Source organism: Clavelina lepadiformis, chromosome 6 (genome assembly GCF_947623445.1).
Source record: "Clavelina lepadiformis chromosome 6, kaClaLepa1.1, whole genome shotgun sequence".
Lineage (NCBI taxonomy): Eukaryota > Metazoa > Chordata > Ascidiacea > Aplousobranchia > Clavelinidae > Clavelina > Clavelina lepadiformis.
This window is the reverse complement of record NC_135245.1, coordinates 3,147,905-3,163,572: the sequence shown is the minus strand read 5'-3', so window position 1 is coordinate 3,163,572 and position 15,668 is coordinate 3,147,905. Positions and strand designations below refer to the sequence as shown.

The window sequence follows — 15,668 nt, the reverse complement described above, 5'->3', positions numbered from 1 at the left end:
TCACCTGCAATAAACATTTCAACAAGCAAATATTGTAGTGAAGTGTGTCTACCTGTCAAGTTTAGCTACAATACACCACCATTTCAATACAAGGCCAATAACTGAAGACTTCAATAACACGATGATCTTTGTTACTACACGATGGTGACACCTTGACCGATCTCTGATGATGATTTGATCAGAGCTGAGCGTACAAAAGCTTTGAATCTGTTTGAACTAATGTTTGTGAGAAACCGAATCGAAACCGTCACTCATCCAGAACTAAATCGTAAAGCTTAAAACCTAATGTCATTCACTAGGTTTGTGTTTCTCATTTCCAATTCGGAAAATAACAAAATGAATTATAATTTAATTTACCTGGAATATCCGAATATTTACCTTGAATAAACCAGACGAAAAATAACAAACTTTCTGCATACAAGTTAATATATGATTTCGCTTTTAGCAAATACGTACATATTCTGCTCCAAACACATTTGGAATATTTTCCTTTGCTTCATGAATACATACACTTGGGCGTAAAGCATAAGCCTCCATATACGAACAGGCCAAAATGCACAAGAAAATAATATTTTGAAAAAAGAAATAGTTTTCCGGTATCTTCATCTGCTGAATACGAGATTCTTGCAAAGTTTTGTTGTAAGCAGGCGAGCCAGACAAGTGATTTGCATTAATAACGGTTGGTTAGATTTCTGCGCACTTCGCATTCTGAGTGTTTTTACTTTTACAACAAGCAAAATGAACCAACCTGATGAAAAAGTGTTTCATTAAGAGCATTTTGATGGACACAAACAAAGTGCAAAGAGAACGGTCATTGTAACACGAAAAACGGTATTTCGTCACAATCATGCTACACACACACACACACACACGAAAGCGGCCTACCCTTTCATTTCTGAAGCATCTCCGGTCGTTTGTGGTAATCGCTTGTTCTTGGTTTCAGGCAAGAACAAGTATAAGACAACGGAAAGTAATATGACAACCGCCATCGCAATGCTTGGAGCCAGTATGTCACCGTTCTCGCCTATAAAATCTTAAGTTAATGGAAAGAAAACAAAGAACAATCATGGTTGTTTTTCTACAAACCTTCGTGTATTATGTACGGTGAAATTATTCCCCCAATTCTTGCGCAGCACGAACACACTCCTAACATGGACTGTCTGGTGGCCGTTGGAAACATTTCTCCAACGTAAGAATAAACTATTGCAAAGGCAACGCCAGTAGCGAACTTGTTGAACATAGAAATGACAACCACAAGGATAGCACTTACTGTTGAAACAAAGATTGTTAAAGACAACAAACATATTTAGGCTTCTCCGTAATCGATCCAGGAAACTAAAACAGAAAGGCTTTTGTATTTGGTTGAAGTTAATACATAGTCGACTACATGTCCGGTTTTCAAACCCATGTACAATTGTACATTGAAAGACTACTTACAGCGAGCAACCAACGGGTTGACTGCGATACCTAAACTGCAACATCCCATGATGATCATGTAACTACCTACTTCTTCTTCCTCTTGACTCGACCAGGAGGTAGAAGGTGAGGAGTGATGCAAGTTCGGCGAGTCCCGCATAGAAAACGTTCAAAAAACGATTCCCGCTCAGGTTATTATTATTTAAAGCGAGAACGTAGTAGGTCAAACTCACTACAAACCTGCACAATAACATGCGTGTAACCTAAAGCTTTATACGACACTAGCAAGAAACATTTATTTACTTGCGATTGGAGAGATTTTACCAATACTGAAAAGTATATAGGCTATTGTTTAACTTAACTTTTCACGTGTTTTTATAAAGAAGCATGAAAACTAAAACAGGTATTTACCAGGAAAATCCAGCAACAAACAAGCGCCAGAGTAAAGTAAAACTTTTTGCAACATCCAGCAAAGGATGCCGAGATGTTTTCAAAGTGGATTCTTCCGATATTAGTTTTTCTTTTACATCTTGTATGCTTTTTCTTTCTTGTTTGTTTGTCTTTGCGATTTTGTCTAACACCATAATTAGCTGCTCATCTTTTCCTTTTGAAGCCAACCAAACTGGAGTTTCATCTATTAACCTTTATTATAAGGAAACAAAGTCTAGGTTGCGCGCCGTGATATTGACTTAAATGTCATATAATATGCACACACTGTAGGAACCTTTCAACTAGACGGTGTTTCTCATAAAATTTAAAATAGGTCTTACATTCTTAGTAGAAGTGATTACCTTCTTCAATCTCGGAGAAGGGTTTATTAAATGGCTTGCAAAATATTCTCATTAACTAATCCACGTCCCAATAAACTGAAAATTGTGATAAATTCTAACGCAAAAGATTCATCTTTGGTTTATAGTTAATGGTCTACCTACCAATAATATGAGATAAAAGGGATGCCAACAAAAGCTGAAAATCTCATAAACCAACGCCAGTCTCGAATGAGATACATGACAGGAGCCAAAAGAATGTAACCAACGGCAAACCCACTTCCAAGGACGTAGTAAGTAAACGATCGCAAGTCAGGGTGAACAAATTCTGAGCCTGTCAATTTGAAATGGCCAACAGGTATTTTTTTTTAAATAAGAATGTTAGCAGGCCTATAAATGCGAGTCATTTACTCTAGGCAATGGGTCATTACCTATCATTACCGCAGAAGCATAGTTCACGAGTGCGCTGATTCCAGCCAGAAATTGCATAACTCCATAAAATGCAGGAGAAGTTGCAAAGCTGGTGACAAACGCAATAACGAACTGCCACAAAGTAAACGCCAAAAAAGCCACCCGTCGTCCAAATCTATAACAAACGAAAGAAACATTTCAGCTTAATTGGTTTCCAGTTGCTTATTTCTTGCCATCTACATTTTGCACAAGAACATACAGTACAAGTTAAGATAGATTCATTCCGTAGATGGCCTCAACCGAGCGTAACTCAGCAAACTGCTACAGGATGACTGAGTGAATGCGTTTTTATTGGTTCTGTTATATGAGCTGGAATCGAAATGCTGATCGATTCCCTTTTCTTATTGACATAAAAATATTTGTCCGGGATACCAGTAAAGAACTATGTAGGCTACTTAGTTCTTTCAATTTCTTAATATCGGCCTAAATGCATACTTATCTGACAGAAATCCTCCGATTGGTCCACCAGCTAGCATTCCGACCATGAACAATGAAGTGAACAAAGGCTTCAGTCGTGATTTGTCGCAAACCAAATCGAACTGAACATTTTAAATAAATCAACTTGTGCAGTGTATCCTTTATATTCACCACATTTGTTTCTTGCAAAAGACTATCGCCTACTAGTAATGGTATTATATAAAGTGAGGGTATAACATTTCATGATGCTGACTTATACCTCGGTAATAACGCTGACTTCTTCTCCTTCGTATATGTATTTTGAACATGGGATAGTTCCACTTTCATTCGTTCTCAAGTTCATAAAATCATTTGTTGTGCCATTGCCTGTGAGTGAAATTTATGAAGTTTCATATTTTAGTTAAGCTTTGGCCTGTGGAACTAAAACTTGTCTGAGATGAAACTTAAACACGTTCGAACTAAACGCCAACGCACCTGAAATCCATTTTCTCATTGACTCAGTTGATATGTTGTACTGCTTACATGCACTTCTCTTATAGGTACCATCACTGCTTTGTTTTTCAAAATGAATCGTCAAATTAAACACCACTTCCTGCCAATGTTTGTTGGCAAGTGTTTCACCATCGGACGACTGTTGTACCTTAAATACAAAAAATGGAAAAAAATCCACTCAAATTGATCTCACTGTGTTTCTGTTTCGAACGGCAAGTGTAGATTACCAACCTGAAAGCTGCTTTTATCAGTCGGAATGTTTACGTCACATCTGTGAGGTGGAGTGTATGAGTTAACCAAAACTTGAAGTGGTGGAAATATATTTGGGATAGTGGATAAAAACAGCAGAAAACACAACCTCTTCTCGTAATATCCAAAATCTTTCCCGTTAAATAAATCTTTAAAATTCATTAGGCTTAATCCTGTTTTACACGTAGGCCAATTTGGCCTATACCAATCTGGAAATATTATGTTAAATGTAGCCTATACCTGGCATTGACCAAGTAACGTTTACTAAAACAACTGTTTTTTTTCGCTTGGAAAGGGTTTTACCAATAAAGCTCTAGTTTAATGTTTGAAACCTGCATAAACAAATTCTTTATCAATATCAAACAAATTCTTTATCTTTATCAGCGATTTAAAGTTCTAATTCTTATATTCCAAAAACGTGAAGTAATTACATCAAAAGAAATTATCATGTCCCATCTCTGCAAACACTCTTTTCATTGAGGTCTTTCATAAACCAAGATTTTCAGAAGAGACATTTTACAAAGAGAATTTAGCCAAAACTATTTCCTACTTTCCATAACGGTGTGCTATAGTATAGCTAATCAGAGTAGGCTACAGTTAAACGTCACATGTGATGTGTCAAAAATATCTCCTTTGTAACCACGAATAATTATCTGACCACACTTTACAGAGATACACCACATTACAGAGATATTGTCAACAAGAACACTTTTAAATTCGTAACACACTAAATCTGCTCCAAGTCGAAGTGTACCACAAGCACTTGAAAGGCATGTTACTCTACCGCACGTATACAGTATACACGTCATAGTGAAACCAGACCGCTACAGCTGTATGTATGTATAGCCACGTAATATAACACGCGCATATTTTAAATAACAGATTCTTCCTAGCCAGAGAACACACGATCGTTTACTAAAAACGCAAATTATTTAAATTATTACAATTCATTATTAAAATCGCCATAATATTGCTGGCCACTTAAAGAAGCTTCGAGGTAGTGAATGTGTTGGCGTTAACAGCTTGCAAGTCTTGAGAATGCAGCATTTGTGTTTTCTCCACCCAGGCTTTCGCAGTCATCGAAAATTACACGAATTGACACATGCAAAGGAAAACGCATACAGCAGTAAGAATTCTTCGCTAAACTATGTTGTATTAAAGGATTTTTAACTATTTTAATATATTTTTTATAGTTTTATAATGGCAAAGCAAAATAAAAAAATCAAGAACCTTATACCATAAATGCACACAAAACATAACACAAAGAGATTGAATGGAACTATTGCGGTTATAATTGAAAGTATTTCAGTATTTTGGCACATAGGCCTAATGATATTGGACAACGCATTTGGTTAGCTCAATTTTTAATGCAAGATAATGTAAGTAAAAGGGTGGGTTAGGGTAAGAGGATTTTCAATGCAGGAGAAGAAAATAAAAGTTCGATCAGTCTGAGTAATAAGTTTAAATCGCCATTCGCCTCCATTCGTTTTCTCCTTGCCTGTACTGTAAGCAAGTTTAGCGGACCCATATTTGTAAATCGAGGCTATCGTGACACTCACAAATTAACAGATTCTGATTTATACAGGACGGCAGCTTGCATCTGGTATATTATGACAAACAAGGCAAAGTAATCGTACGGAATTTTATAACGCTATAGTGCTTAATGTAAGTCATTAATGAAAACAAGAAAGTTGGTTTAATGTAAAGCGTGAGATAAAGTTGCTTAGCATAAGAAAACACTAAAAGAGTGCTTTGTAGGTAGATAATGTGGAGTAAGTGATACGGCAAAATAAGTATTTGGCTTATTTGCCTGCGTCCATGAAAAAAAAAAAAAAAATCATCCACCTCAAAACATAAGATTGAAAAAATACGTAGAGATAAACGTCGAGAGGGGATAACGAATACATAAACTTTTAGAACAAATTAAAGTTCTAGTTTATGATTATATGATGCGTGAGGTACGCAAATTACATATAAGGTAGAATTATAGTATAAATTTACGTGCGCGTTGTGCTATGACATACAATCAGTAAGGTAACATCAGCCTAGGAAAACGTATTGAATATTTTTGTTATTATTATAATGAAATATGTACGCTGGAACATGCTACCACCTAGAACCGTATATTTTGAAATGAGTAATGCAGTTTACCGGCTATGACTTAGTCGGAAGCAGATCCAAAACGATGAAAAGGTGTCCACACAGAGTGATAGCTTCGTTCTTCTTGACGATTTTTGTTCCATCTCTCCTTTGAGTTATGCTTGCTGGCGTTGGCCAGCTTTGTCTTCAACCGCAATCCATCACGCCAATAGCCTTAAACTGAAATATTCGTTCATTGTTCCTTGGCAAGAATTTTTTCAATTGGATACTTCGAGAATTTTTGAAATCGCTGCCGTAATTTGCTTGATAATAGACCGCCGAATGCAACTTGTCTCTCGAGCCTTATCTGATTCCAATATTTCTGGTCTGCCTGGCTTTCGTCTTCAGAAGGTACGTTGTTTTTCTTCTTGTGAGAATAAAAGCGAGGTATCAAAAAATGTGGTGATGGCGGGGGCTATATTAATGTTATTGGGTGACATAAAGTCAAAGGCGTTAATTGTACTTGTAGAACTCCTTTTGTTTATTTTACTTTTGACTCCGTTGCTTATACCTTCATAAAGTCCAAATTCTTATATTCCAAAGTGTAGTCGTAATTACACCAAAAGAAATTATCATGTACCATTTCCACTAACACACTTTTCAGAGAGACCTTTCATAAACCAAGATTTTCAGAAGAGACATTTTACAAAGAGAATTAGGCTAAGCCAAAACTATTTCCTTTTTTCCATAACGTTATGCTATAGCCCATCAGAGTAGGTAACAGTTAAACGTCACATGTGATGTGTCACAAAATATCTAATTTGTAACCACTAACAATCTGACAACACTTTACATTACAGAGATATTGTCAACAAGAACACTTCTTAATTGGTAACACTCTTAATCTACTACAAGAACTTGAAAAGCGTGTTACTCAGTCTACCGCACGGATAAGCCATTTATCTAAATTATTACAATTCACTATTAAAATCATAATAGAGCAATATAGTAGTAAAATACGAAGTCTATAATCGTGTGTTAGCGCTATACAGTCGTGGCCAGCGTGTCTAATGTCATCCGCATATCATTTATCTGTCATGCCTATTGCTATCTTTCAGTTTAAAATAGACAATAAGTCATCAATTCAAATTGTTGCTTGGCCTGTTTCAAAATTGATAATAGTAGTGTAGATTTTGGAAACCATTTCATGCCATTCATTCATTTAAACCATTTCATCATATTTTGTATTACTTTCAATTTACTTAGAATTCTTATTTGGAGTTTCATGTCATCCTTTTCTATGCATCTATTTGTATCTAGTTCCTTTGAAGCAGGCTACGATTCACCTAAAGTATTCTTTACCTTTCCAGAGCTGTTCAACTTCTGAACAATCTTTTCTGACTTCTAATTATATTAGCAGTTTTATCAAAAGCCATCTTAGTCGTGCAAAAACACATTTTTCATCTCGTGGGATCTTTTCCGCTTATCTACTCTATACGTTTAAAATATCAGCTTTTCGGAGTATGAAGTCGCTATATTGGCTGGTTCAAGGAAACAGTAATTCAAGTATTTCCGTGAGTTGGTTGCTTGATACACCGTTTTCTATTGACACGACGTAAGAATTATTTGTTATATCTCGTGTAAAAATACTGCTTTAGAAGTGTTTAGACCAGGGATGTCCAACACGCGGTCCTCGGGCCAGAATGCGGCCCGCCGACAAGTTTCATCCAGCCCGCGAGAATCTGTCATCTGTTGGTGCTGACATAGGAAAGTTACTCAGCTGTTATTATATTCTTTAAATTGGACTTAAATTTTTCGGAGCTTCATTATCCGCATACACGAAGGATATCATACCACGACACATGCATACTTATTGTCAGCATACATTAGCCTACATAACGAAAGATACCACACACAAAAGAAGCCGTTGATTTTTAGTGTTTTTACTTCCAAAACAGAAAAACCTTTTTCTCTTGTTCTCCCTACGGAAGAAATGGTCTAACCAGCAGGTGTGGCGGTATGCAGTAAATAAGTACGTTTCAGCAGAAAATCTCCAGTGTGCACCTACCATGCTCTGCAATCTGACCGAGCCGCCCGTTGAACATGTGTAGGCTAAACGGTGTGGCAAATCAACAGAATATAACAAGCCGTTAGAAGCAGTCTGGTGGAAAAAAGTGATTTCAAATATTTACTGCAAGTAAAAGTGTAGCAATGCATTATATTTGGAGGAAAGTAAAGAAACGTGAAAATCTTTGACCCATCTGTCAAGCAAATTGCCCACCAACACAATCCTAAACGCTCCACTGACCGTTGATGAACTATGCGTTCGTCAACTTCGTATAAGAAAGAAATAGGCAAACGCTACGATTCTGCGCGATAAAACTTTTATGATTAGAGTTGCACGGAATACCACCACGTTCTAAAGCCCGCAATAACGTGCAAACATACGTTGAGCAAATATATAGAAACATCAGCACACAAAGATCATGGTATAAAAACATGCATAAGTGCCGGACAATGCATTTCGGGAGATGAAGGCAAGAAATCAATCTCAAAACGGCATCACAGTCCGAAGCAAGATGTATGAATCTTTGCAATCAACGCTCAGCTTTGGTTCAACTTTCTTGCTAAGTGTCAGGATTCCAACGTCAGGCGTCTGTTGTGATCCAGATACCTGTAAAGCTGTTCTGCATGAACGAGTAGGCTTGTCCTGGTATATCAAGAAATACGCCCTTTGAAATATGAAAGACGTATGATATGATGCATATTGAAAGAAATATGCTGTGGTTTAGAGTGCGACCTGTTTTCATAGACTCGACGTATCTCCGTGTTTATTATTCCATTGCTCGTAGGTTCGTAACAAAGACACGTCGACGCTTGGACGGATTTTATGCAGCGACTTGGTGAAATCGTTTAAGTTTATTTTTCTCATCTACGAAAGAGAGGGGATGGTTACACGTCCGATGTGAAGTTTACTTGTCACTTATTTATCGAAGAAATGTACAACTACTGATGATGTAAAAAAGAAACTGTGCATTTTTACCTTGCTTGCTTCTATGGTCATCATTACATCTCGAGGAAGCTCTGTAAAGTACGATGCATCCAACAGAATTTAATGAACAAACATAAGAACAAACTAGAAAAGAAATTAAGTAAAAACAATTTCACTTCAGTTATCTTCAAATAGCAAGAGATCGCTTACCACGTATTGGTCCCATGGCAGCGTCCTTTGCAAGGTCGGTTAAGTCACTAAACGAATAATTATCGCACATCTTAGAAAGTTTGTGAATGTCAGCTGCGCTTAAGGAGTTCTCAAGTTTTGACAAAAGCATTTTAAAGAGATGTTCTCTGGTTTGCGCGTCCGGTAAACGAACATAAATTCGTTTCGGAAACCGCCTGGAAAGACAAATGATAGATGAAGGTTTTGCTTCTTCACAAACAAGAAAAATCCAACGTACAAAAGAATCCATCGGACAAAAGATTTAAAAGATGCACAGTTTTAAGTGCAGTGAAAGGTCAACTATCTGGTCAGCTAGTTGTATAACTAAAACTCAAAACTTAAAACTGAAAACTAGTTAAAGCTCAAACTACTTTTTACCACTAAAACTTGTCACCTCAGTGCAGCATCGTCAAGCTCTTGGGGTCTATTTGTCGCTCCCATCACCAAGATTCTATCGTTGGGATTAGTACCGACTCCGTCGAACTGGAGGAAGAATTCCGTCTGTATCTTTCGAGCTGCATCGGAGTCGTTTTCTTGCCTTGCTCGAAGAAGGGAGTCTATTTCATCTGCATGAAGACAGAACCATTAAAGATGGGTTGTGATGAATTTGAGGGCTTTATCGCATTACAACAAGTGAAGTTTGTAGTGGAACATGGATTCCAATGACACTAAACTCTCTATGAAATCATGAGTAAAATGTGCTTTGGTGCATTAGGCCATCTTTAAGCTCGGAGAAACTTACAGACATCATAAAAATGCTTGAAGTGATAAGTACAGTTATGGGTTTTGAGATTTAATGTCACTCACACATAATGCTGCAGTAGAAGCATTTTACATCTCACCTATGAAGACAATACTTGGTTGCACTTCTCTGGCGACGGCAAATAATGCTTTCACCATTTTCTCTCCTTCACCAACCTAAGATATATTGACAATATAATTTCAGTGTTATTGTTGATTTATTGGTCATAATTAAACTCTTCAAAACATACTACATGTTAGATATCATTCATCATTTGAATGTGATTTAGAACACATCCGTATCAGTTGCAAATACCCTAATTTTCATCATAACAGCATACAAACATGCTGAAATTCATCGATACTGAATTTAACTAGGACATGAATAATGTAATATCATAAATTACAATATCTTCATTGATTTGTTTGACTTTTTTTAAAACTATTTACATTATGACGCAGGTACTAGGAAATGATCTCATTAAGTAAACAAAAAGATTACTAAAACAAAACTCCACTGAAGTCACAGTGAAAATATATAAGTCAAATTTTCACCCATTTCGATGTGAGTGTTGCAGCACTGATGTTAAAAAATGTTGCATCCGCCTCGCCAGCCACAGCTTTTGCAAGAAGAGTCTTTCCATTGCCAGGAGGACCAAATAATAAGAGGCCCTTGGCAGGAGAGCGCAGACCTGAATACAAATTTTTTAAATATTTCTTATTTTGTGGATTAGTGTTGTGGCAAAAACTTGCTCACAAGGACATTGACAAAAAACATGACATTCTTCAATATCAATTGAATGGAAAATTATTTATTTACCCATAAAGAGATCGGGTCGTAGGACAGGGTATATGACAATTTCTTTCAGGGCTTCTTTTGCTGCCTCCTGCCCCGCAATGTCATCAAACTTGACACATTTTTCACTAAAAATGGCAAAAAAAATTTGGTGAGTTTACGTTACAAAATTAAAAACTTCCAGGTTAAACACGACAAGCTAAAAGTTAAAATAAGAGGCTATGTTGATATTGATAAATAGTATAATAGAATTTAAATTTAGAAACTACTCACATGAGAGCTGCGTCGATAATTTTGTTCGCCATCTCTGATGAAACAGATTTAAATTGTTTTGAACGAATTCGTGACTTGCTCGTGCTCTCAGGGATTTGGGAGTGGTTGATTTTTGACTCTGCACTGCTTGGCTGAAAAACAGATAAAAATTAGGACTTGAATGGTATTGTTACAACTCCTCACGTCTTTTTAATACCAGTATGCTTGTGCTCTAACTAGTTGCAGTGTTTTTTTATGGTTTTGATGATTTTCAAGAGACAGCGACTACTAAATATAACTGCTAATTTTCTGCTGTAGTCGGAGAAGTATAAATTTTGAGAGACCATTGGAGACATTCAAGTGACCGTTTCAGTCCTCAAAATTACTTTTAAAAACACTGGACTTATGTGTATGTAAGTTAACACCAAATTATACCACATAGCATAATTACCCTGTTTGGTGTACGATTAGATGTTCGAGATGCGGATACTGCTGGTTTTCCAGATGCAATGTTGCTCCTTGCTCTAGAAGTGGCAGTTGACTTTGGTATTAGTACTCCAGATGATGGCTTTGATCTGATGGAGGTGGATGATGGGCCAGGTTTGGGCTCTTTCGCTATCCAGTAATATATAAGTAGTTGCTATTAATTAAGGACTGAGGTATAACTGCTGAAAATTAAAGTTTCGTTCGCACCAAGACAATAAAAAGAGCTACAAAGCAAAAATCACAATTATATCTGTATAATAATAATGTGTACAGTGTATGTATTCATTATTTAATCAATTATTTCCAAAATTGTACCAGCCGGTGGTCCACTGTGAGGTCTGGTAGGTTTTGATAGAACTGACTCGCTTGTAGATGACTTAGCATCTTTAAAAAGAATTTATTTTATCATAAAGAGGATGACATCTGAAGTCAGAATAGTATACCTATATCTATATATACATAGAATTTCTGTAGTTCCATGCATTAGTAGTACACTTATAAACACCTTATAATGTATACATACACTACCGTAATCTTGTTGCCATTGCCAACTCATCTTTATCTTACTTAAGCAATCCTGACGTTCTTTGGCCATCTGAAGATTTTTCATCATCTTGGTCTGAATGCGAATGATTTTAGTTTTGTCATCAACGGACGCTCCCATTTTTGGGACGTTAATTCCTTTCTCCAACATGCTGATGCCTTTATCGTACCACATGAGGGCATCCTCTTTCTTTCCTGAATACCATGACTTAATTTACCGTATATACCGGCAGATAAGGCCCCTTTTTTGACTAAAATTTTTGGGCCAAAAAACGAGAGGGGGCTTATACACCCGACCAAAATTTTGTAAAAAAATTTATGTCTGATCAGCCAAATTCCGTTCCTGCGATAAACAGACCGCACGTGGTCATCTTCAAACAACAAAATAAAAGAATTTTACATGCGAAGTCGTTGTTCAGTAAAGTAAGACAAATGTTATGGTTTACAATTGACACTTTGAAGTAGTTGATTTTGCAACCATGTTTCAAAACGATCGCTTTAAAATGTAAACTATACTTTGGCGGAAATGCATTTTTTTTTTCATCAGACGAAGTGTCTCAGCTGCTTGTGTTGGCAGCAAGGCACTGCATTGTCATTTCGCTAAAGACTTTAAAAGATAAAAGGCGGCAATGTATAGCGGTAATGGAAGACTGTGACATGGACAGAACTAACAGACCAAAGCGATAACACTGTGCAGCATAACGATTTACAACTGTGTTAGACAAATAAAATAAGACTGGTTGCAATAATTCTTTATTTGACACACGATTATGTAGTTCATGTTGATCATCTTAATTATAATACTGTATGTGCCAGCACAATCTAATTAACTTGCGAATTTGGCCCACGGCCTACATTTGTTTGGCAGGCAGTGGATTCATGTGCAAAAGCTCAACTGTATTTTTCGATCGCGAACTTGGTGCTATGGTATGAGCACGATTAAGCATTTGCCATGTAAAGTCATCGTTTCTTTATTTTCATTGCTTACTAGTAACGAAAACAAATGCGCAAAATGAGACATGTATTGTACTTTCTCTTTTGCAATTATTGTCGAACGCAAGCATTTACTGTTGCATGGAACCATTTTGCAGCGGTAACAAACGACAACGGTCATTGCATACATTTTGCATGACGTTCAAGTAGTGGTAGCAGTCGTCTTCTCTATGATGCCTAACGTTTGTCGCCGGTGAAAAACGCAAGGGGGCTTATACGCCAGTATACACAGTAATGTAATGTAATGTAAGAATTAAGCTTAAACTAAGAGTTACACAGCAAGGTTGCTCAATAAACAATAATGAATGATAAATGACACGCTGAGTACTCGCGTCACGTCATTGTTCTGTCATTGGATTATATCCTTATGGATTGGAAATATCCCATTGGATTATATCCTTATGAACATCTTTTAGGATACATTTATGATATCATAATGCATGTTATTGTATAATTTGTCCCTCTTTTCAGAATTATGGTAAGTCTACAGCTACATTTTCAAAGTTATGCGAGCAACTATTATACATATATACATATATATAACTAAAATCTTGTAGTACACAATCGTAGTAGAAGTGGTTTTGCAATCGTAGTAGAAGCGGAATCGTAGTTTCAGTTCAAATAGGTTTAAACTTTATATCAATAAAATTAACCAGGCTACACAATTAAGATCTATTTTACCATTCTGGTTTTCATCAATTTCCAAAGCTTTTTTTATACATTCAAATGACTCCGAATGATATCTTTTCACTTTCTGCAAAAGAGTTTCTGCAGACATATTAGCTCCGGGCACCACCGAAAACTACCAGACATTCAAGAAAAACTACCAGACAATCTAAAATCCTTTTAAACTAATTCTGGTTAAACAAAAGATTTCAAAAAAGGAAAAACGTAGGCTGTTTAAATTTATTGCTAGCTTATTATAAACTGTCTAGGTTTTGATGATATATGTTGCAACTAGTAACCTTATTAATTATAGATTTTTTTATCCCCACGTGGCTACCTAAAGAATTACAACCCTACACGCCCATCTGAAAAAAACTTGTTTTTACTGGAAGTGTAAAATATCTAGCCTAGGCTAGCTTGATTAAATTTTTTCAAGGTTAGGATATCCCAGCCTTCACCTTGTGTTTCTGAAAAAAGTCTTCTTGTTCACAAATATAGAACTAGAAACAATCATATAAATTGTTCAAATAGACCATATTTTTTTTTTAAAAAGTCTACCCAAATTTTGTTTTTCAGTTTCACTCTTCATAAACAATAGGCCTGTAGAGAGCTTGTAGTAGGAAGCATGGTGCCACTAGAATACCGGTTTTTCGTTGGCAAAGTTTGCCAATTGTGCTGTGAAAATTTTATTACTTTATTTTATTGCAATGGCAGGTACGTCAACTTTATTGACTGCAACCTAAATTTTATTATAAACTTATAACAGTTATAAGTAGAACTTGCTTATGGCCGTCAAGGGGTGATAAATGATGGTTGTTGATTAAGGTTGGTATTACAAGGTTGAAAAATGGCGTTTAAACAAAAACCACCTAGGAAAGGCTTAGAATTTTCATGCCACTTATACTGGAGTTTTCCTTTCTGACAGTAAAAGATAGGGCTGTTTTGTTTAGCTGACACCAAATCATCAAATTCGTAAAGTTTGCAAAGGAGTTGGTTATGCCAAAAAAGTAGAAATTAAATTCGTCAGAGTACAGGCAGACTGAAATAGAATCAGTTAATGTTCTCATTTTGTAGCCTGTAGGGTATAGGCCAGTAGGCCATAGCTTTTGAGACTATTTCGACAAAATCTTAACTTTTATGCAAAAAGACGTCACAGTTTAGTAACTTTCAGGTGATTTTGCACCTCCAGAGACTACTAAAGTACTGAACCATGAAATTGTGTCCCTTTCTGCTTTCCGAAAAATAAAGCTTTTGAAGCTAGCCTATACCCCTACCTTCTTACCATGACAACCTGATTATATCCTGAAGCTAATAGCTTGGAATAGCCTAATAGGCCTATTCCAGTGGAAACTTACTAAACACCAAAAACAGTATGTGCGTAATCTATTAATCTTAACAGGTAAAACTACACTAAATGAACTAAAATTTGTTTATATAACTATCACTAAACGATTTCATACGTTGATGACATCGATTGCAAAATGTAAAGGCCATTTGGTAAAAAGTTAATAAGCCTACAGTAGCTTCTATCAAATTTCTGTTCGGGTAAGGGAAACCCCCAAGGTATTGCCAGCTTCTGAATCTATGAACCAAAAAAATCGTACATAAAACAATTACAGTTTAACAACTGTCTGTTAATTTCCAAGAAACAAGAAAAAACCAATTTCGCACTTCTGTTTTGTAGGTACCTAGTCTTGTACCTAATCTCTACATAAGTACGTATATTATTGCGCAATTATTTTTGTTTTTTGGGTTGAAGTCAGGAGACTATGCTAACAACTCCTTGATCACGAGACCCTTTGTTAAACCTCTACCTTGGTAACATGAACATCATTCTAAATCAACTTTCACAATGCCTTCAAACAGTCCCGAGTGTCATATTCATTCTACAGGGCTTATAAAAATTCCCGTATTTTCGTACTTAAAAGATAAATGTCCTTCACGTCAAGCATAAACTTTGTGGAACTTGACTTATACAATCTACACCTATGAGCATTTTGTTTTCCTTTCACAGCCTAAATTCATCATTATAAACATTTTTATTTTTTACCTTCGTCAAACTAATTTATTTAAACCTTGC

At 36.2% G+C, this 15,668-nt stretch overlaps 2 protein-coding genes across 4 annotated transcripts; both read right to left on the bottom strand.

The window, feature by feature from the left end:
• Positions 1-684: 684 nt before the first annotated feature.
• LOC143462162 (organic cation transporter protein-like) lies at positions 685-6,571 on the bottom strand. The gene is made up of 11 exons (XM_076960206.1): positions 3,795-6,571; positions 3,546-3,711; positions 3,331-3,437; positions 3,090-3,193; positions 2,615-2,769; positions 2,349-2,517; positions 1,828-2,058; positions 1,508-1,656; positions 1,087-1,269; positions 886-1,024; positions 685-748 (listed from the first exon to the last, which is right to left on the bottom strand). The coding sequence occupies exons 1-11, from the start codon at positions 3,972-3,974 to the stop codon at positions 685-687; spliced, it is 1,647 nt and encodes a 548-aa protein (XP_076816321.1). The 5' UTR covers positions 3,975-6,571.
• A 1,490-nt stretch (positions 6,572-8,061) lies between these two features.
• Positions 8,062-15,007, bottom strand: LOC143462091 (spastin-like). 3 transcript variants are annotated; one of them, XM_076960133.1, is made up of 13 exons: positions 13,604-15,007; positions 11,954-12,124; positions 11,702-11,770; positions 11,352-11,515; positions 10,922-11,052; positions 10,673-10,776; positions 10,408-10,544; positions 9,954-10,029; positions 9,506-9,677; positions 9,094-9,287; positions 8,935-8,975; positions 8,692-8,823; positions 8,062-8,565 (listed from the first exon to the last, which is right to left on the bottom strand). In XM_076960133.1, the coding sequence occupies exons 1-12, from the start codon at positions 13,698-13,700 to the stop codon at positions 8,698-8,700; spliced, it is 1,482 nt and encodes a 493-aa protein (XP_076816248.1). In that variant the 5' UTR covers positions 13,701-15,007; the 3' UTR covers positions 8,062-8,565; positions 8,692-8,697. The 3 variants fall into 3 exon arrangements, with proteins under 3 accessions (XP_076816248.1, XP_076816247.1, XP_076816246.1); XM_076960132.1 differs by having other exon boundaries at positions 8,062-8,601; positions 13,604-15,003; XM_076960131.1 differs by having other exon boundaries at positions 8,062-8,623; positions 13,604-15,001.
• Positions 15,008-15,668: the final 661 nt, after the last annotated feature.